At 42.5% G+C, this 22,001-nt stretch overlaps 1 protein-coding gene across 2 annotated transcripts; it reads left to right on the top strand.

Moving 5' to 3' along the window:
• Window positions 1-1,121: 1,121 nt before the first annotated feature.
• On the top strand, window positions 1,122-19,074 carry E2F7 (E2F transcription factor 7). Of its 2 annotated transcripts, none has more exons than XM_032689468.1 (13): window positions 1,122-1,140; window positions 1,328-1,333; window positions 4,560-4,835; window positions 6,737-6,905; window positions 8,982-9,263; window positions 9,886-10,044; window positions 11,088-11,225; window positions 12,016-12,210; window positions 12,837-12,921; window positions 13,512-14,031; window positions 14,924-15,185; window positions 16,411-16,835; window positions 18,149-19,074. In XM_032689468.1, the coding sequence occupies exons 2-13, from the start codon at window positions 1,328-1,330 to the stop codon at window positions 18,323-18,325; spliced, it is 2,694 nt and encodes an 897-aa protein (XP_032545359.1). In that variant the 5' UTR covers window positions 1,122-1,140; the 3' UTR covers window positions 18,326-19,074. The 2 variants fall into 2 exon arrangements, with proteins under 2 accessions (XP_032545359.1, XP_032545358.1); XM_032689467.1 differs by having other exon boundaries at window positions 1,133-1,140; window positions 1,328-1,408.
• The last annotated feature ends 2,927 nt before the right edge of the window (window positions 19,075-22,001 follow it).

Genomic DNA, 22,001 nt, shown 5'->3' with positions numbered 1-22,001 from the left:
AAAAGAAAGTTTGTATGTTCCTCAAAAATTACCAAATTAGTATTTTTATAATCAGAACTGTGCACTGGATTTTTTCTTCTGTGACAACTCATTACTAACTCATGAACTATTGAGAAGGAAACCCTCCCACAACAAAACAAGACAGGAATAATGCAACTGCATGTCTGCCATTATCATAACAAAACAAAAAAAAATCTTAAGTACAAACTCACTTTAAAAAGCAAAGTTAATTACACTGCACAAAGCAAATTTCTCAAGAAAGGGTCTCAAGCTTAGAGCAATCACTTTCAAGTCTGAAGTAGTTCTGCACAGTAGAAAGCTATGATTTTGACAATTTCCTATCCTTTTTTTAATATTGTCTGCATAGTCAAAACAAATACAACTGAAAACTCATCACTGTACAGCTCCACAGGCTGCCAGGATTTGATGTGTTAACTTCGGACAAGGTTCTCTCCCAGTTCTTCCCTTATGTCGGTAGGCTGCGAGGTACCAAGGGAGGGAAAACCACAGAGCAGGCTGATATGAGGAGAAAGCGAAAAGTCTCGTGTGTCCAGACCGCTATCCATGGCGCCTGCTCGCTTTACCTTCCCGGCAGCAGGCTCGTTTCAGGGGATGTCGGTGGAGGATCACAGCCTGTCCGGGCTGCTCAAGGCTGCTGTGCCGCACGACCACAGCCCGGGCTGTGGAGCTGCCCCGGCGCGGACACCCACGCGCCGCTTTCTGCGAGCCGGTGACCGGGCGACCGAGGCGGCCCCCGCCTGCCACTGGCTCAGCCCTTGGTCCCCTCTCTCAAGTTTACGGACGGATCCGGAGGCACTGGGCAGGAGCCAGCCCGGCTCCCCCTGGCACAGACGCCCGCCGCCCCTTTCCCGCCCGGCGCGGGGGCCGGCGGCGGGAAGGGCGCGCGCGGGGGAGGGCGGGCAGCGCCAAGAAAAGGAGCGAAACGGCCCCGCGCGGGCGGGAGCCCCGTCCCGCGCGCCCGACGCCGCGCACCGCCCGCCCGCGCGCTGATTGGCCGGCGGCGCGGCCGGGGCTCCCCGGCGGCCGCGCCTGATTGGCCGGATTGTAAAGCGATGTCTGAGGGCGCCTGGCGGGAGCGGCACAGCTGCGCGCCCCCCGCGCGCCCCGGCTCCGGCCGCGGTGAGGGCGCGGAGCCCGCCGAGACTCCCACCCCTCCCTCATTCCCCCTCCCTGCCCCGCTCCCTGCCCCGCTCCCTGCCCGACTGCCCGGGAGCGCAGCCCCGGCTCCGCGCTCCCCTCGCGTCCCGCCGGGGACGGGAGCGGCTCCTCACAAGGGCCGGGCTAAGGGCGCCTTCTCGCTTTGCAGATGGAGGTGAGCGTCCTGGCGCTGCGGGATCTGGCGAGCGCCCGGCCGGGGCGGCGGGGCCGCGCCGAAGCGGCCCAGAAGGTGAGCGGGCGGGCGCGGGCACGGGCCGGTCGATGCCCGGCGCCGCGAGTTTCCTGCACGCGTTGCGCCGGAGCCCCGCGCCGGCCCGGGCACTGTGCGGAGAGGAGGGAGGGAAAGAGGGCGGCGGGACCGGCGGGCGAGTGCAGGGCCACGATCCAGGAGGCTGGGAGATGGCTCGGGCCCTGGCTCGGGCTCCTCTCGCTCCCCTGGGTTTGCCCATCGGACCTACTCTGCCCTGCTATGCTGGTCTGCACAGCAGCATCTTACCTGTGAGCACTTGGAGCACTGGGGTGTCCAACACTACCCTAAAGATAAAGGGACAATTCAGTGAAAGAACTCCGAGTCATGCCACCCTTGTCAGTAAGTGAAGTTATTGCACTCTGGCACTAACTCCTAGGGAAACACTTTAGCTTTCACCTAAGTCAAACTCACTAAGTGATCTCAAGCATCCCAATGGCTACCATGTGGAAAGGTGGTGGGTTCTTGTAGAAACTCACCATTCTAAAGGTAAGAACCACCAGGCCTAACTTGACATGGGAATTGTATAGTCCTGTTATTTAGCACCACTTTGGCTGTGCATATGCACATGTCCACTCTGCTTGCCTTCTGGTCTGTATACATAAAGCCGTGTTCTCAAGTCAAGAGGCTGAGCAGGGGCCACTCAGGAGAAACAAGCTCATTGTTCCCCTACTGCCTCACCAGCCAGAAGACAAGATATCTAGTCTTGGGCATAACCTTGCTGGGTAATGTCTCCTGAACGAGATGCAATTCATGACCTGCTGTCCATGCTCAGTCTGAGTCCTCCAAAGATCACGTAGTTCTTGTCAGATTCCACTCCTGTTATCTCAGATTTGTTTGAATTCTTGCTTACATAGTAAGTTCGTTAAGCCTTTCCAGTCCTCTCGTAATTGTAAGCTATCTCTGCTTGGATCAAGGTCAATCTCATACTTCCACCAACTGCCCTTGCAGTTTTGTGTGATACAGATGGATGGAGAGGGTGTAGCATTGCAGCTACTGAAAAAATAGGGAGAGAGGGTAAAAGTGTTTCTTACCTTAGTAGGTAATCATGATAGTAGGAAATAAAGATTTGAAAAGGAGTAGACATGCTTCTCGTGTGGAACCACTACTTTTTTCACTGTGATATTTGCGCAAACATGAAACTTTGTGCTGAAACAGCAGCTTCAGTTGCCCTCACTGCAGTTCCATTACCACTAGCGACAGTGAACAGGAACTTGAGGGGAAGGTAGACTTTCTCCATTCCTTAAGTGTTGATTCACTGCCAAACGTGAAATTGCGAGAATATATTGAGTGCCATCATGATGTGAACATACATTCTAAGAAGTACCATGGCCTCTAAACTGACCCCTAGTTATCACAGTATAGTAAGTTACAACTGGCTGACTGTTAGTTGTAAAATGAGATGTATTTATTATATCCTTTTGGGTCATTTGTAGATGAACATATGCAGAAGTGCTCTTCATCAGTGTTCAGAGAACAGTGCTTTTGATGTGCCAAATTTGTTTCCAGTTTGAATGCTACAAAACTGCTCCTAGTAAAAGCCAGTTTCAATTGTTACTAAAACTTTTTTCTCATTTCTAGCTAGACTGTACCTGTTAGGATGATTTTTGGCATCACCTATTTAAATATCTATTTCAGCTAGTGAATAGTTAAATTACTTCAAAGAAAAGGCAAAACTTAGGAAAGTTCTTGCAGCAAACCAGTATAACTTAATATTTAATATTAATTGGCTTTTTTTGCCATTTCTGAGTTGGATTTGTTGCAGCGCAAAATATCCAGCCTCAAAGTTGTCATGTTAGACTTTTAAAACTAATTTTGAAAAAAATGAAGCGGTAATCTTAATCTGAACAGGAAGACTTGCTCAATTTGAGACCAAAAAGCCACAGTTACACTGAAGGGTTAATAACTTCAAACCTGAATTTTAGATTAAAAGCAGTTTGCTGTGATTTCAAAGGCTTCATTGCCCATTACAGCAAATTATAAGCTCTTCTAGGTTTCTGATGATAGTCTGTTCAGTTTGCTTTCTGTCTCACTTCACTCAAGGTGCATACTAAATCTAGAAACCGCTGAACAATATTAGCTAGAGTTCCAGAAAACAGTGACCTGTTTATAGGGTATTAAGAGGAATTAAGTGATATCTGAACTGTCTAAACAGAACATTGATTTCCCTGGGCAAGAAGAAACAGTGCAACTTTCTGCATGGGTATTTCTGGAAGTCCTGTTCTGTACCAGGCTTAGGATATTTGGGTCACAGTTTTTGATATCCCTCAAAGAAAGCCAATATGGCATCCTGTTTACTTAATTCCTTGAATCTTCATTAGCTATTTACACTAATAGACTAGAGTGAAGTAGTGTTTCTTGTTGCTCAAAAAACAGATCTCAGCTTAAGGATACCACTGATGCTTCCTTCAGTCAGTCCCTTGAAATGAGTTGATCTGTAGTGATAATTCTTGAAATAAGAGAAAGGGGTAAAATTGGGTCCAAAGATGAAATATGAAAAAAGTTTGATTGCAGCTAGGGACTGGAAGGAGTTGAGCTTCATTCAGGGAATGATAAAGATCAGCTGATGCCTTAGACTTTTCCTTCTAGCAGCTCTTAGCTGTAGTCAAGGAACAGTTATGAAGATTTTCTTTGTTTCTTTGAGCAGCAGATAGTGCAGATGCAAAACTTTTCTCTCTTGCACATGAAGTTACATCCACTTCAGTTTGACATTTTGTGACAGTTTGAGCTGCATCCCCAGCATGGCTTTTAACTAGGGGCCTTTCAAACAGAATAGTGTGTTTTCTTGAGAAGTGTAATATGAACAGTGCATTATTTCAGTTTTGCTGCGATTTGGTGATTTATGTTTGTGGGCAATGATGTCTTGTAATAACAGTCAGAGTTTAAAAGCCTAATAGGCCACAAATTGCATTCGTTGACCTCCGGTTCTGTATTTCAAGGCAGTATCTCATATACACTTCCTGCAGTACAGCAGCATGTAGAATATTTTACCACTTCCAACAAAGGCAGAAGAACTGTGCTAAATATATCTATGAGTATCAAGGCATGAGTCACTACAATTACCTTCATAAGAACGGTGAAATTGATTGTTGGAATGTTTCCTGTTGTGTCTAAAGAACTTTGTTTTTAATAGGAAAACATATTTGATCGATCCAGGATGGCCCCAAAGACTCCAATTAAGAATGAACCAATTGATCTATCGAAGCAAAAAGGCTGCACGCCGGAAAGAAATCCAATTACACCTGTTAAGATCATTGACAGACCTCAGCCTGATCCCTGGACCCCTACTGCTAACCTGAAGATGCTCGTTAGTGCTGCTAGCCCTGACATGAGGGACAGAGAGAAGAAAAAAGAGCTCTTCAGACCCATAGAAAACAGTGAGCAGAGTGACACGCCGGATTCATTACAGGTGAGACTCAGAACACAATTACCTTATGTTCAGTTAGGAATCAGACCTTCCTTAAATTGTTCCTCAGTTTTCTTCCAAGCAATCCTTTGCTCCCTATGGAAAACTGCAGAATTATAAGACACTCCCAAGGACAGTTGCCTACACAGCACTGGCTGAGCAGTAGGACATCAAAAGACTAAAAGCAACTGTCTTACTAGTAACTGACCTGAGACCCCTCAAGAGCCTGAATATTACTTAAAAGGACAGTGAAGGAAGTAGAGTTTAAATGTTCCATTTTCCCTAGTACTTCTGAACCACATTAGAAAGTAAATTGCCAGATCAGTTTTAAACAGGCATCATTTTCAAAAATAAATTCAACAATGGAAGAGCATGCTTTTCAAATCTTATACCTTGTCTGCAACAACCCTGCAGAGTGATCAGCTGAAACCTTTCTCCCTCTTTCCACCCCAGCCCCCAGACTAGTGGTCAAGTGTTAGGAAGATTTTTACTTGCTGAGTCTTGGGCAATGCAGGTGTTGATCCTTGTCCTCACTTTGGGAAGTCCGTCCCTGGAGAAAATGACATCAGGTTGTAGTAAGCATCATTACAGTTTTCTTCCTTCGTACTCTTTTTTTTGTTGCAACCACTACTTTCCCTCTCCTGGGTTATTTCCTGTATAATACCCTTCCCTGGTGATTTCAGTGACAGGAAAATAGTTTGAAGGTCCTCCTACTGAGAAGCATCATTTGATAGGCCACAGATCACACTGGAAGTGTAGTTTTACAGCAAGTACAGTCATTACAGTAGTCTAGAGAATTCTGCATGGTCATAAGGAAAGATCATTTCTAACATAGCATCCAGTAAGTAAAAAATAGTTGATGTTAAAGATTACTTCATTACCACTCCAAGCTGCTAAGATCACACAGCATTTTTGGGGTGACTACTGTAAGGAGTTCAAATATTTTCTAGTTAATAAAACTTACACTTAATAATCTTCTTCACTTAGAAAGGTAACTTATAAAAGAAGTAGAAGTGTTACTGTAAGAATACTACTATTTCGATACCATATAAAACTCAAAGAATTCTATCAGAGCAACAGCCTGCCACAAGGTCACTTAGTCACTAGCAAAGGACAGTTTGAGATCCCATACACAAGGAAATGTGGCCACCATCCTCAGCTTTTCTTTGCCAGAGGGCAAAACTTATTTTCCCGTTTTTGACACAGAAGAAAACCCCAAGGTTACCAGAAAAACCCTCCATCATTCTCATTTTGTGATAAACATACCTCTTTGTAAATTCTTGGCATCACAGTTTTGTTGGGGTTTTTTTTTTGTCACTTCAGAGACAGAAAGACCATATTCAGACCAGAATTCCTTAACATAACAGTTTGACTGAGTTTAAGGTTCAAAGACCAGGTAGTGCCTTTTATAGTCTCTTCGCATTGTACCCCCAACCCTTCCCCAATCACTGGTTTCTTAAAGTGATAAAATCACTGTGAAGGGCAGCAAAAGCTTTTTGAAAGAGGTTTTGCAGGAACTCTTTGATGTCTTCTGCGTCTTCTGGTTTATTAGATCCAGAATTGTTTGAGGGAATATTCCTTCTCCTCTCAAAAAGAAGTACTCTTTTCAAGTAGTATCTTACCATCTGCAAGTCTTGGGTTTTTGATATTACTGTTTTTTTTCCTTATGCATGACCGTTATTTCATGATAGTGCAGATAAGAGTTTTTCTGTAGGTATCTTGTGTGATGAATTAAAAAGAGCTTGCGTGTCACCCAAGTGCTCTGTGCTTGCAAGAAGTCCATGGTTTTTTCCCTTAATAGAAAATCTGAGCTTAAATATTGCTAGCATCTGAAATATGTCTCACTTGACTATGTCTTGCTTTTAAAGCTCTGCACTAAAGGGTTAACATTTATTTTTTAACAGTATGATATAGTAGACGACACCACGGTCGATGAATTTGAAAAGCAGAGGCCCAGCAGAAAACAGAAAAGCTTAGGACTTTTGTGCCAAAAGTTTCTAGCTCGCTATCCAAATTATCCACTGTCAACAGAGAAAACTACCATTTCTTTGGATGAAGTGGCTTCAGTTCTTGGTATGTATACCTGCAAAAATGGGGTAACTGATCACCTGGGGTAACCCAACAGGTGGACCTTCCAAAGATCATCTTCTAACAGACTACATTCAAAATCTGCCTTTCCCACGGTCTGGATGCTCTTTTAATCATACTAATCAAGAGCTGGAAATGCCTAAAATTCCTGAGTGTCTTTGCTGCTTGTTAATGCTGCCATTTTGAAATCTGCTTTCTGACAGTACTTTTCACTGGACAAATCTTACCTCCAGCTGTTTACCAACTCTGTGACTTTCTTAAATATTCAATTTATTGAACACTGAAGGACTCAAGAGTTGAAAAACCTCTGAAGGAGGACTTAAAACAACAAATTTTGTCAAAATGAAACATTTGAGGAAACGATTGCAAACTACTAAGTGTAGGAGATTACTTGGGTTTGCTGCCTGACTTCTGCAATATGTCTGACATTATGCCTTCCAAGATCTCATGGTTCTCAAGGTTATCTTAGGTTTAAATGATGTCCTCTATGACTCTGTTAAGAAAGGCCTTGAAATACTCATTTATTTGCCTTGGTAATGGGAAGTGGAAATAGGATAGAATTCAGATTAGGTAAATAGTTAAATTACTTTTAAAATTAATTATTCTTTGGGATTTTGCAGTTACTCCTTTATGTGTTTGCATGCGATGCTTGTGCTCCAGCCTTGTACAGCTGAACGTGAATAGTTCTTTATTTTGTGTTGGAAGTGATGTTACCTTGCTTTCCTAAATGGTAGAAACTTTCTTTTAAAACTTATTGTTGGGAATTTTGCCTCCCAGGAGGGGGCGTGTTTGTCCTTCTCCCTTTCTTTTCCCTTCCTTGCTTGCTTGTATCCACTTGCCTCAGTGACAACAAAATTACTCACATGTTGCTGCTCTCTGTGTAAAAAATGATGGCTGTGATACAGCTTTTGCTATGAATGTATATTGCTTTGTTCACTGAAGAACTATGGAAAGGCCACAAAGGGGGCTACACTGCTGAAGGCCGAAAAACACCAGGATATGTGTAGCACTCTTGTTTTTCTGGAGTACGTTTCAATCCAAGATTTCCACACTCTAAGAAATACTCATAAATTGTTTCACCTAATTTTCATATGAGGCTGGTAAGTATTATCCATATTCTCCGGAAGGGTAAACAGATGCATCAAGACCTTGCATTCCACAGGGAAGTCTTTCAAAACCTTTCCCCCTAACTAGCGCTTGTTCTGCTCTGCTGATGTTAACTCTTAGGGCATTTCAGGTGCAGATGATACCACCAGCTTATAGTGCCCTATGTTACATATAATAGCCATGCTTCAAACAGCACGGGACATGAGTACTTGGAACAGTGAGCATAGCCACCAGCCTGTTCTTATTCAGTCCCCAGGGCCTTGCTCACATCAGTCAGGCTGAACTCAAGTTGGGCATATTTCACAGATTTCCTATAGGTGTAGAACCAGCCAGCACCAAGGACTCATTTCTGCTGCATTTGGGAACAGTGGGTCACATCCTACACTGCTTTGCACTCTGTGAAGCTTTTAATGCTCCTTTGCTTGGTACTTTGCTTAGCAAGTAAAAGTAATTGTGCCCTCGGAAACGCAAGTGGAGGACCACGCTCGCACTAGTTCCTATATGAGGGGCTTTTATCTCTACACCATGTCAGTGCCAGGCTCAGACCCTTTACTGCCCTCTGTTACACACAGGCTTGTGCACAGTTGTGTGTCTGAGCTCTGAAGCTCTGTCAGGAAGGGCCAAAATGCTCTGAAAACCTCAAGGCAGTCTGTGTAGGTCTTAGTGAGCGAGGCTGGGCAGACTGCAATCAGTTCTAAACACAGTGTAAGTGCTTTAAACTGAAGCCGTGGCTGGATGGGAAGTTAAGAAAATAGACAAAGAGCAGCATACAATGAGGCTGGCCACACATAAATCAGGTCTTAATTGTGCAAATACGGATGTGTCCAGATGAATAGTGAAAAATGTGTTGTGGACACTCAGTACTAGAGAACAGCCAGTTCTCTATTTGCTTCTGCTGAACAGCACATTAAATCTGATGAGCATCTATGTCTTTCCTCCCCAACCTTAAAACAGGAGTTGAACGGAGACGAATTTATGATATAGTGAATGTCCTGGAGTCATTGCACTTGGTTAGCCGTGTGGCCAAGAACCAGTACTGTTGGCATGGCCGGCACAACCTCAGCCAAACTCTGAAAATGCTTCAGGAAGCAGGAGAGCTGCAGTATGGAGAGGTAATGACCTTCCAGCACAAGGAGCAGGACTTAGAGTACAAATTTGGAGAACGGAAAAAGGAAACTATTCCTCATTCCCAAGACAGACCATTACTGGACTTTTCAGAACCAGATTGCAGCTCTGGTAAGATAACTGTTGAGTGTGATAATAGACACAAATCTCTTTCTCACTTTACCATGTGACTTTTTCCCTTGCTTTGCGTTTAAATTAAATAATTAAAAATTATCCTTTCCAAAAAGGTGCTGAATTCACCATGGAGGGTGCAGAATTCTTTCTTCTATTTTGTCCCTAACATAGGTCTCAAGACAGATTTTTCCCTCTGTGCTAGAAACTGGCAGAAATTCTACTAGATACTCTAGTTCTTTACTCACCTGTACCTGACAATAAACACTTTATCCTGCCAGAAGGTGCCATCTTCATTTGTCCACTGTTTCATGCTGCCCATGTGACACATAATGGTTTAAGTTACAAAGTCCGTTGGAGTCATGAAATTATAGTGGCACAAAACTGTGTAACATAGCATAACATCAGCCTTGGAATCTGACTTTCTAGAAGCTATTTCTGCAATTTTTATTGCCTTTTGAAGAGACACTTCTGTCTGCATTACTCAGCTGCCTTTCAAAAGATTTCTGCTTCCTGACAAGTAAATACTTTGCTCCTTTTGCGCGTGAGAAACCTACTTACTAGTTTTCTGGCTGTGATGGATGACATATGCTAAGAGGCTTGGGTATTATTTGTAACACAGCATCTGCAAACAGCAGAAAGGACAAGTCATTGCGGATTATGAGCCAAAAGTTTGTCATGCTGTTCCTTGTCTCCAAGACCAAGATAGTCACTCTGGACATCGCAGCAAAGATACTGATAGAAGAAACCCAGGATACAGTGGACCACAGCAAATTTAAAAGTAAGCTGCCTAATGAGAGGCAAATCAATCAATCAGTGAGTAAAGAAAACAGGGGCATGTTTGGATTGACACCAGTAAGTAACAGCAAGAGCGGGTCATGAATCTTTTGCTGAAGTATGGTTTGGGATTTTTTAATTGCAAGTGTCAGTTTGTGAAAATAGAGCTTGATATGGGGAAGAGTCACTTTGACAATTATCTCCCAAGTTTTAGCTTCAGAATGAAGGAAATTATTTTTTTTTGGTTCATTTTTTCTTTCATACTTAAACCCTGTTTCCTGTATTGCTCTGAATGATGTTTCAGAACTTACTGAACTATGATGTTTAATTTGATGGAAATAATTCTCTCCTCTGCAGAAATGTGCTACTTTTCCTTTTTACCCCAGATGTCTTTCACAGCTGGATGGTATTTTGCTTTTCAGTTAGTGGGGGTTAGTACCTCGATCCCTTGGACAACATGGAAAAACTCAGCATTATTAAATAATTTTTCTAAGATAAAGACTTTTATTTTAAGTCTTTAAAGTACTTTTAAAATAAAGTACTTGCACTTCAGTCTTAAAATTCTACCCCAAATATCAGGAGAAATGTGAGGATTATAACTGAGCAACACGTGGGTATCAGAGTCAACTCAAAGGTGTTGTTTACTAGAGTCACAGAGATCTTTCTGAATGTGTTACAATTTTTAAAAATTATGAACATGTGTCCTCTCTGGATCAGCTGTGCACTCTTGTGCCTCTTGCCCACAGCTTGTCTTGCCCACGTGGAGGCAGCTGCCTTTTCTGGGAAAATTGTTGGTGTAATCATTCCCTAACCTATTTCCATCGAAATGAGGTAGATGAGCTTAAACCTGAGCAGCAAACATATGAAGCAGCAGTGACAATCAGGTGGGAGCTGGCATGGCAGGCTTCATAGGAGGTGACCTAAGTCCATCCCAATTTGATTTTACCCACCTCATTTGTGAAAGCTGTGGTGATGTTCTGGAATGAAATTACTTATATGCTGTATCCATTGAAACCTGACTTGCCTTAACTATTTCTGCGTTGTTAGCAAAGGTACGAAGACTGTATGATATTGCCAACGTTCTCACCAGCCTAGGCTTGATCAAGAAAGTTCACGTCACTGAGGAACGAGGACGCAAACCAGCCTTCAAGTGGATTGGGCCTGTGGAATTCTCTGGAAAGACTGGTAACTTATGTAGCTTGCACTTATTTTCTTTTTGCTTTGACAGTCCCTTCCCAAGTGGTAAAGGTTGCTTTCCATGTGGAAAGAATGGCTCAGCTTTCATTGTGTACCCTGTGATTATTAACTGCTGCCAGCTCAACATTGGCCCGATTAGACTTTGCGCTCAAGAGCTGGGGCTGTGGAGAGATGTTGAAGGATACTGTGTCAGCTGACTTAGATAACTATATGCATAACTGTAGGAATTGTAGAGCAATGGCAGATAATGCCAACGTCTTCAAATCTGGGTCCACAGCTTTTTTGGTTTGCAAAATCTCAGTAATTCCATAACAATTATACAGTGAATTATTGTCTTTGTAAGGGGACTTACCAAGGTAGAGCAGGGCGGGGTGTTTCTTGGAGATGTCCCCTTGTACAAAAGGTTTGTCTGCGAAGAATGAGGCGGTGACACAGAGCGTCTCTGTAAGCTGATGATTCTTGTCTGGAAGCCAGAGCAAAGGGAAGCCCTTTGGCTTTGATACTTGGGTCAGACCAGTGCCAGCACCAAGTAAAAGTGAAGGATAATGTTAATGCCATCTTAGTACCCTTTCTCCTCCTGGCTACTATGGAATGGATAGGAGGGAAGCCCTTATCTTGTCTACTGGTGCCTACTGAGCTCTAAATCTGTTTCAGTGTTGTGGGGTTTGAGATAGTATGGAGATTACCTCTTTCCTTAAGCCCAAGTTTGGTAACATGGAAGAAGCCTAAATGAGCTGTGTTGCCTGAAGGACTCTTGTACAAAATTATGTCCCTACAGATGAGCTGAGAGGGCATAGCCCAACATCTGATTCTCTGCCAGGGACAGAGAGAGGAGCCTGTGCCCAGTATCAGATCTGTGCTACTGGAAAGCAAAGGTTTACGCGTCACGCTTCATTTAATGGTGCACAACCTTTTGAAGGGACCAGAAGGAAGGTCAGCTCTGAGCCCAACAGCCCACATCAAGAGAGGCAAGGTAACTACTAATGAAACATGTTCTTTTGTGTCCCACTGTATCTGCTCAAATGACAGCCCACCAATTTAAGGCACTTGATTGGCTCAATCAGTGTAATTAAATATGTGAATTACTCCTGGGAGGTACCTATATTTCTACTGTCCATGTGATGATGAGATTTGTCTTTTAGACCTTCCAGTCAAGTGCCTGAAGTTAGATAAGGTCAATCTGGGCCATATTGTCTTAAATCTGCAGTTGGTTTTCTGGTAAATATTTCTGTTCTCTACTAACTGCAACTATACTACGGTTTCTTATGTTAAAATTTGGCATAGATAAATGCTTTAGCCACAAAATGCTTGTTTATTTTATGGTTCCTAATGTAATGAATTTTTACTGTAACAATCTAATGAATAGTTGTTGAAAAAGATAAGCAATTACAGGGCTTTTCACAGTCCCCTCTTATAGGAAATTATGATGATGAACACCTTTCCAGTGGGACTGAGAGTTCTGAGTGTCTTGCAGGTTCTGGCTCTAGGTGATTAGTGGATGTTATAAAAATGTCTCAGGACTGAAAAATTATAGCAATTATTTTATATGGCCAGCATCAAAATACGCTTGGTAAACTGAATACCTCTTTGTTCTTTCAGACGGTATCGTGAATTCAGATGAATATTGTTCCAAAATGATAAATCTAGCAGCTGTCTGCAGGCAGAAAATAGAGGAAGATACTAGGTAGGTTGGTCTTAACTCTTGTCCAGTTTCACCTTTGTGCTTGTCATGTTTAGTTTAAGGATAGATTCCAGAGACTGAGATAAAAAAATTGCCAGTCTTGTTATTACTGTTTTAATACTGACAGGCGTCAGCATGGCAGATTTTTTTGTGGTCATTTTATACCCACTTGTACCACCACTGTTGTTTCTCTTCTGTAGTTCTTTGCAGCATGTATGTTTATATAGGTCATCCTTGTGTCCTTTGACCTGTTGTCTACATAGGCTGAGCAAATCATGATTCTGTGGAAGAGCGTCTCTGTTTCTCATCTGTCTTCTCTATACCTATCCCTATCTGAATTCATTTGTGAATGATTGACTCTTGTCAAGTGCAACCAAAAGCATTATTGTTCTACCAAAAGCTGGAGAAGTCTGCTTCTGTGTAATTAGGAATAATAAAAAGTGACCCTCCTTGTAAACTGTGTAAAAAATAGTTGGGGGGGGGGAATTTTTCCACATTTATGTCCAAAATTGTACCTGTTTGCTTCTAAGGATAAAATAGGGGTTTAATTTTGGGTTAAATGTTTTTCTTCTTTTCATTACTGTTTTTTTTAGGAATAAAGCTTGTGGCACAGAAACTATACTAAATTCAGCAAGGAACTCAAGCATAACCTCACCTTTCTCCCTTATTCCGGTTCCTGGGGACGCTGATTTTTGTGTTAACCCTTTGCCTCAGGCTGTTTTCCCCGTGGTTCAGACAGAGGTGCCAAGCCTCTCTCTACCAGTTGGCATCAGCAGCCAAGCTCCACATCCTTCCATGCCTGCAGCTTCCAAAACAGAAAATGGAAAAGCTACTCTGGTTCCCAACCAACCCTTCTTGTGCTTCCCATCTTCATCCCTTTTTATGTTATGTGGTGGTCTTCTGGAAAATAACTTGAGCGAGACCCTGCCCGCTGCAGGAGACAAGGGAGACAGGAGTGCTGAAGCTCAGGCTGCTGTACCTCCAGCTGTCTGCCAAAAACGCAGCTCCCACAAGTGCACATCACCCTCATCGCCTGCAGATGATGAAGAGCCAGCTGCTAAAAAGCAGACTGTGGAGCAGAGTGATCTGCCCCTCTCACTTGTATTACCCAAGGTAAAGTGAATTTCGTTATCACTTAAGTTTTCTCATAGTGAGGAAAGACTTTTGCCTAAGACAGTGTTTTCAGAAGTGAAAACTCACTACACCACTCTTGTTAGAGATACAAATGCTGCCTCCCACATGTTAAGAAAATTGTAAGGGAGCTGTGTCAGGAAGTACAGGTGTTAACTGGGAGACATTTTCACATTACCAGGGGAAAATGTACCATGATTGCTTTGCCTAGTGATTTGATGCTCAGCTGCTCTTTGGAAGCAGTGTCCTGATCATTGTCTTGAACAAAACAGTTTGTCAGAGGGCAAGAAATCAATGTAACTATTCCTTCTCATCTTCCTCTGTTAGCTTGGGCTTTCCCAGACAGCAGCAGCATTGCTTATTCTGCTGAGCTATAGCAGATATTATTTGTGCTTTCCCACTACTCTGCAGCCTGAGTCCCTCTCTCGCAAGTTCGGTGTTGCCCACATCAGACAGATGAGAGAAAGATGATGGCGAAGGTGATGTGTAGCTGTCTCAGGGTTCTTTTAACTACTGAAAGTAGGGGTCAGGCTCAGGGCCGTATCATATAAGCCATTTGAATGTTCGATATAAACCATTTGAAACAAATGTTTTTCCTTATCAATAAAAAAATAATCCCAGAGATCAGGTGTTTCTTGCCTAGTGTTTCCAAGTACTGAAAATGAACTACAGCAAAGGGCACAGGGCTCAGGCATCACTAATATGGCTCTTCAAACCCTCAATCAAAATTTCTAACTTGGTGATTTGCTGATCAAGTTTGTGCTGCTCCTTTGCAGATACTCATTTTATTCCATAGGCGAGGAGGATGCATGAGAGGCATTGCACTGTGTTTGTTCAGTTTGGACTCTTTGTTTACACTTTTGTTTTTGCTTAGGAGCCTTTCGAGTCATCCAAAGCTGAATCTACCCCAGGAAATGGCTGTCCCTCTGCTGTACATCTAAAAACTTATCATCTTGACCTCGCAAGTCCTGCTGCTCCAGAGGTTGCAAGCAAGGAGTCTTTAGATTGTCAGGAGCAACAAAAACAATCTCAGAACACAGACCCTGATGAACGCCCTCCAGGAAATGAGCATATCTCTAAAGAAAATGCCAATCAACCTTTCCAACCACAATATCTTTATTTTCAGCCTACCACTGGTAAGGACAGCCAAACCTCTGTATTTGTTCACTGAGCAAATATGGTGTCCTACAGATGGGTGAATAAGTCTATATTGGGCACAGAAAACCTGACAGCAGTTCTCTGTAGTAGTTTAATAGCTCTAAACTATCTTGACTTCATGTGAACTGCTGCTTCTCTGAAAAGACAGTCATTTTTCTGAGCTTCTCAAACATTAATAGAGATAATTAATGTGGGTTTTGCGTGCTTGAATTGTGGGCAGCAAAATGGACACTTATCCAGCATTCAAAACTCGGAGGAGCTGAAGTCTAGGTTTGGCAGTAAGGTGGCCAAAACAGCAGCAGCATCCCCCTGAGTGGATGAACTTAGTCACCTACAAACTTTGTACTGTCTTGTAATATGCATCATCAGGATAACCCCCCAAAAACCAAGGCACTGCAAGTGTAGCCAATCCTGCTTGTAGGACACTGTAGGGATAGAGGGGAAGCAGCTGAAAATATTGCAAGAGAATTTTGTGTCCACTATGGTTTGTGTCTGTGTTTGTGTGCAGTGAAAGACTGTTTTGTTGGAATAGGACATGTGTGGCAGATTGCCATGACTACTGCTTTAGTATTTGATTCCCTTGTGGCACCGAGTGAGGTCTATGGATATGACTTAGATGGAGATGGTCAGTTTGAAAATGCTGATCCTGGTGTTTTGGAAGGTCAGACAAACTGGAAGCCAGAGTAGCTTCTGTTTCAACACAGTATTTCAGCTGTTTTCAGAAAAATTAATGTCTTTCTGGTCTGTCTTTGTGGGTGTCTCCCATCTGTTGAGTTGGGTTTAGTTTGGGGTTTCTTTCTTGTTAAAAGCAACGTATATGTTTTCATATATCAGAGGATATGATTCCTGTTAGTGAAAAAAAGAGTTTGTTTAGCCAGGATGTTGCTTTTAATTGAAGTTAGAAGCAGGAAACAGCAAGATGTGTGTTGTTGGTACTTAATATGACCAAAGTAAATGGATACAGGTACAGTGAACAAACAGTAGGGGGGGAGATGGAGGAAGGTGATGAAAAGCAGCTGGACAGAAGAGTCAGGCGTTTGTGACAGTTTTCTTCCTTATTTTTTATTATTTTTGCCATAGTTTACTTCCTAGTCAGACTTTTCTTTATTTTCACACCTTTTTCCTATTCTGGATGAAGTTACAATAATTTACTTCCAATTTGTCAACTGTATTAATGCTGTGTTTTCTCTCTCTTTGGTTTAGGATTAAGCAGTTTTAATTTCCTGTTCTCTGCAAACCAAGCCCCTGGTGCTGTAAGCCTGGCTTCGAACCAGTTACCTTCTCTAAGTGTACCCTGTGTCATGGTGCCATCGGCAGCCTTGGCTTCCTTCCCTCTCGTCTGTTCTCCCTCATTCACCAGTCCTCTTTCCCCAGTTCCTGATGGTTCATTCTCAGCTGGTGCCTCCATGAATTGCAGTATGTCCAGCCTGGCATCAACAACCCCTGTTTTCATAAGCACCACAGCAGTGGTCACCCCCAAGGTCTCACCTGCCCCTTCTGTGGATCTACAGCAACCAGCTCACCCTGCTCTGCACCTGAGTCCTGTGCTTACAAGATCTTGCAGTGCTGTTAAACTGGACTCCCCCATGTGTGTGGGGCACCCAGTGACCCTTCTGAAGCTGCAGCAGGTAAGAGTGAAAAGTGTAAGGGAGTGATGATGAAAGACACATGCCAGGTCACAGGGCCTGAAGTCACTTTGTGCCACAGTCTGGTGCTGCTGTGTCAGAGTGGTGAGCTGGCACGCTGAGAGCTGGTGTCTTCCACTTAGTTTGTGTGTGTCCATCTCTAACAGTGGCACAGGGCTTGGGACAGTGTTGAAGACATAGCTCAGGATAGCACATCTAGTCCTGAACAGTGAAATGGTTAGTTTCAAAACTCTTACAGGAATTTTAAAATCCCCCAGAAATCTAAGTCAGTATTTTTTCCCCATTTGGCATTATCATTGCGTGTTATGCAATGGCTACAGAAACACATTAGGTGGATAGAAGGACTGTTTGTCCGAATTCAGGAGTCAGTTGGCTGCAACACTTCTTCAGGTAGTAGTGTCCTGGGTTACCCCCTCAGCCCCATTCTGATCTCTCTTCACTACAGAATGGAAACGTAACAGCAGCATCAGAACTGAGGGAAACCAACTATTCTTGTGGTGTTTGTTGATATTTTTTATACAGATATTTTTAAAAATTTACCATAGAAACGGGCTCTTGGGTAAAAAAATGAGAAATCCAAAAGTGAAGGAGGACTCATTTATCTGAAATACAGTGAGTGACACAAAACACTCAAGCCACACTGCGTTACCTGGGTCTTTACAACTATTAGCAGTGACATTTTGACACTAATTCAGCTTACATTCTTAAATCTGTGGTTTGTTTTCCTGTTGTCTAATGCAGTGACAAGCAGGTTGAACATTTGGAAGCTTTATGAACATTACTTTATTGTTATCTTGTTTGAGCTTTAGAAAAAGGCTGTAATAAGAGACTGGTTGGCAGCCAATCTTATTACAGATACTAACACTAGAGGTTACAGTAGATTGGCACCTAAAAGAGAAGTGGTCAGGGTTTACAAGACTAATTTTTGATTTCTCTTGATGCTAACAAATAAAAAAAGTGAGTAAAACATCAGGGAAGGGAAAGAGCCATTTAAGCTAAAAGACAAGATTGGCATAAGAATGAATGAATATGAGCTAATCATGAAAACATTTAAATCGGAAATAAGATAGAGGCTTTCATCTTCTAGCAGTGATGTACTGGCATACAGTTCCAGAACAAAAAGCAGGGGCAAAGCCCATAGCTTTTCATGTGGAGCTTCTGGAAGGATGTGTGAGTGGTTCTCTCTATTAGCAGGGTACAGGGATTAATGTCTCCCAGCTGTCCTCTGTTTACATGCTTGCGTGTAGGCTTTGAGAAAACCCTGCTGAATCACTTTGGTTTTGTTTCACAAATAGCCTTCATCAACTCCCCTCACTCCCAAGAGCATTCGTCCTGCACATCATGAGACATTTTTCAAAACTCCTGGAAGCCTTGGAGACCCTGTGGCATGGAAGAAAAATGAAGGCAACCAGATCAGAAGTGCCAGCTCTGTGCAGAGGAGACTGGAAATCTCTGGTACCAGCCCTGACTAATGCCACTCTTTGTGAAGAGTGGACAGATTGTCTTAGGACCCTGTATTGATTATAAGAGAACAAGCTCTTACCTGGCAAGAGGAGCACGTTAAAATGTCACCCCTTTCAGCATGCTTCCCCATGTACCCACTGGTTCTGTTAACCATCTTCTTCACAAATCATCCTTGGTACTGAAATCCTTTTACTGAATTGTTCCTTCAGTACTGATTTGAATTCAGATTCTATGCTTCACACAGCCTTGTGGGCATCAAATTTTATTAGGGATTTTAATTCTATTGCTGTGAGGAGATGCAAAGAGATGTTGGGGTCCCCAGGGGTTCTTTATTTGTGGTTTTAAGTGAGATGTCTAGCACTTATCTGGGGTAAGCGTTTTATTTGCATGTACTCTACTTACCCTGAGTAAATCTGTGGTGAAAATGATAAACTTCTGCAGTTGTGAGAGCAACTGCTTCCTTGGTTCCAATCTGTCAAATCCTGCCTCCGCAGTGCAGCCTCTTGCTATTTATTTTGTATGTTGGAGTGGGATTAGTACAAAAAAGGATTTTTGCAGCTTCAGAATAACAGATTTTCTCAGGGTAGGATTACTTGAATGTCAGTTGGTTGTTGTACAATTTGCCCAGCACTTGTGGTTAGAAAAACCTAATAATAACACAGTATGATTGAATGTATGCATATGAAAAATATTAAGACCAAAATAACTGTGAATGTTAACATTTTTATAGTTGTGTTAATGAACTGTTATTAGTCCTTGGGTTGTATTTTTCTTTTACTTCTACTCTAAGCAAAATATGCAAGTTAGATGTAAAGAATACAAAACCTGATTCCTTAAATAGGTTTGACAGAATAATTTGAGTGACAAGCCACTGAGAGGACTGTGCTAAGATTTCATCTCCTGTTTAAATATGTAGTCTAGACTTTATGACCAAGGACCACTGGTAAGTCATTAACCACATGATTAGATTCAGTCTAACCTGAGTCTACTAAGTGCCTACTTAGCTGTCTACTTAAGGGGTATGTGCTTAAGTGCCTAACTCTTCACTTACAGGAATTTCTTAGCATTTGAGCTAGTTAATAGAGCATTTGAGCATATTGGGAAGACAAGGGAGATCTTGTCTATCTAAACTATAAAAAAAAACTGAAAAGAGCAGGAGCCTCAAATTTTGAAATTACTATTAAAAAAATTTTAAAAATTATCTTTACGCCTTAGGAGAAGGTAATGAGGAAGAAAAGTCTTAACAGTCAACATTCAGAGTCCTCAAATAATGGATGGTGCTATTAATAATATAGGACATAATTTTAAGAGTTAATGCTCTTATGTTTGGGTATGTTTTCACTCATGGAGCAAGCTGCAATTAAATTCGTGCAGTTTCCTTTTTAAAAGACAGAAAGTGTTGCTTTGACATCACATTATTCTGGATTTTTAGCAAACATAAGGCCAGCATGATCAGCTCTCTTTGGTACTGGTACTGATTTTCCAAGGGTAGATATGCTGTTGGATGTACTATTTTGAGGTCAGGGGAGGCTAGGACTTTGTTTGAGGATTGGGGATTTGATGAGGGGGGTTTATTTTTATAATGAAATTTATTATGAAAATGAAATTTTAAGAAAGAATTTTAGTGAAGCTGAGAGTTTGAGTAATGTGGCCTTTTCTTAGAATAGACCAATAACAGCTTTTTAAGGAGGGTTTGGTTAGCCCTTGTTGAAAGAAAATCTGTAGCAGAATTATCATAGAAAATTTCAGGGGTGGTAAAGAGACATCTTCAGACTGCTAATTTTTTTATATTTTAATGACACTACAGTTATGAAAGTTTACAGTTTTTCCTTCTGGATTATTTCTTCTTAGAAGAAATAATAAAACACCCACTTAGATTAATTATTCTTTGAAAAGCAGTGTGTAATTAGCACAGCGCTGCCCCTACACTTCTGCTAACATGTATGTCTTGCTGTTGGGGCAGGAAACAGGCTGCTAGGGTTCCAGGTGACATGGTGGGTGCTGATTCTCCAAACTTGTCTTTTCTCTTTCCCTCTAGTACAGTGCTGCCTTTTAGTGAAATGGCAGCTGGGTGCAGAGAGGAGCATTAGAGCTAGTGTTGGCTGTTTGCTCCAATTGAAGCATCATCACCAAAATTGCCTTTCTTTGTCAGTAATGTTACTGTGTGCCATAACTAACCTAATTATACTTGAAAATGCAGGGACTGAAAATGAATTTTCAGTTTCTAATTTCTGCTTCTAGTTTTGGGTTTCCGTAAATACAGCAGGCCTGGAAATGAGGATCGACTCCCTCTTCAGTGGGTCATGTTTGGGAAAGCAGATTTTGGGTCTGGGAGAAGAAGGATGCTGATATGCTGTCTTGGTTTTGACAATGCAAAATTTTCACTAAAATAGAGTGGGACCACCAAAGCTGTTGGGCAGCAAAGGGATCAAGGCTACTTTCAGTACCTAAGCTGCTGAACTAGACTGGTGAGGGGGAAGAGTTTGTGGTCATGAGGGAATGAGATTACCTTTCCTATCTTTACCTTCACTGAAAGCTAAGAAGTTAAATAAACTAGGAACAACTCATCAGCAAAGTAGCTTTGGAAAAGCAGAATTTGTATTTGCACTGAGGCGAAGTGCGTACCCAGGATGTTCTGCAGGGTTTGTGAAACCTTTCTGTCCCAAGACAGTTGTTGAGGAGGATGAGCATATAACTTATACTTGAATCTATCTGCCACGTTTACATTTCTGATTGTCTTTTGTAAATTGGTGCTATTTCTGTATTTAAAAGCTGTATTTTTAATGTAAAGCTGCTTCCAGTTTGTTTCTTTGCACTGCTAGTTTAATGTAGATATTAATTTTATTGCTTTTTATAACTGATCTTCAGTGATTAGATGTCCTGCTTTTCCTGCTTTCTAGCTATCTTTTTACCTGTCTGCATACAGCTTTACTCCAATCACACTGTTGGGTTGAATATTTTTTTATACTATCTTTTAGCAAAATATTAAACTTTTACAGAATAAAAAATGGAATTGAAACTGAGGCTGTGATTTCAGTATGGAGGACACCTTTGAAAAGAAATATTCATGCACTATGTGTCCAGGTGAGCAGTGCCTTTTGGATGTGAGCATGGAATGAGTAGCAGAGGACAGCAGCTCGCACCAGTGGCTCTAGTGTCCAGCTATTTTATGCAGCATGGGCATGATTCCCACTCTGGCTGTTGCAGGCAGAGACCAGTGCAATGTAAATTGGCTTTTAAAGTCCTTGAGCAGGCTGGGTCAACACCCAGTGGCCCTGGCCCAAAGCCATGTGGAGTGATGCCCAACCCCACACCATGAGGACCCATCCCACCACTGCTGTGGGGCCTGTCCCAGACACCCCGTGGCTCTTGCAGGCATCCCTCAGCCTGGCTCTCCAGAGGATGGCAGCAATGCCTGCCCGACCGCTGGCCACAGACACTCAAGAAGCCGGCATTTGGTTGTGCATCCTTATAACCACCAGCTTCTTGTAAAGAACAAGTGAAGAACACAGCCATAGAGCTTCTTCCCTTTCTCTTCCCCTTCCCTAATCACACACATACATAAGACACAGCTCAACCCAAACCTGAGTTTGCTCCCAGTTAAAAGCAATAGCAGGTTCACTATTGATTTCAGCAAGCCCAGTACTGCCACCTTACCCCTCCCTGCAATTAAAGAGATGTGAG

This window comes from Chiroxiphia lanceolata, chromosome 5 (genome assembly GCF_009829145.1).
Source record: "Chiroxiphia lanceolata isolate bChiLan1 chromosome 5, bChiLan1.pri, whole genome shotgun sequence".
Taxonomy (NCBI): domain Eukaryota; kingdom Metazoa; phylum Chordata; class Aves; order Passeriformes; family Pipridae; genus Chiroxiphia; species Chiroxiphia lanceolata.
Note: the sequence above shows the minus strand (reverse complement) of the source record. Positions and strands in the feature narration are given on the sequence as shown.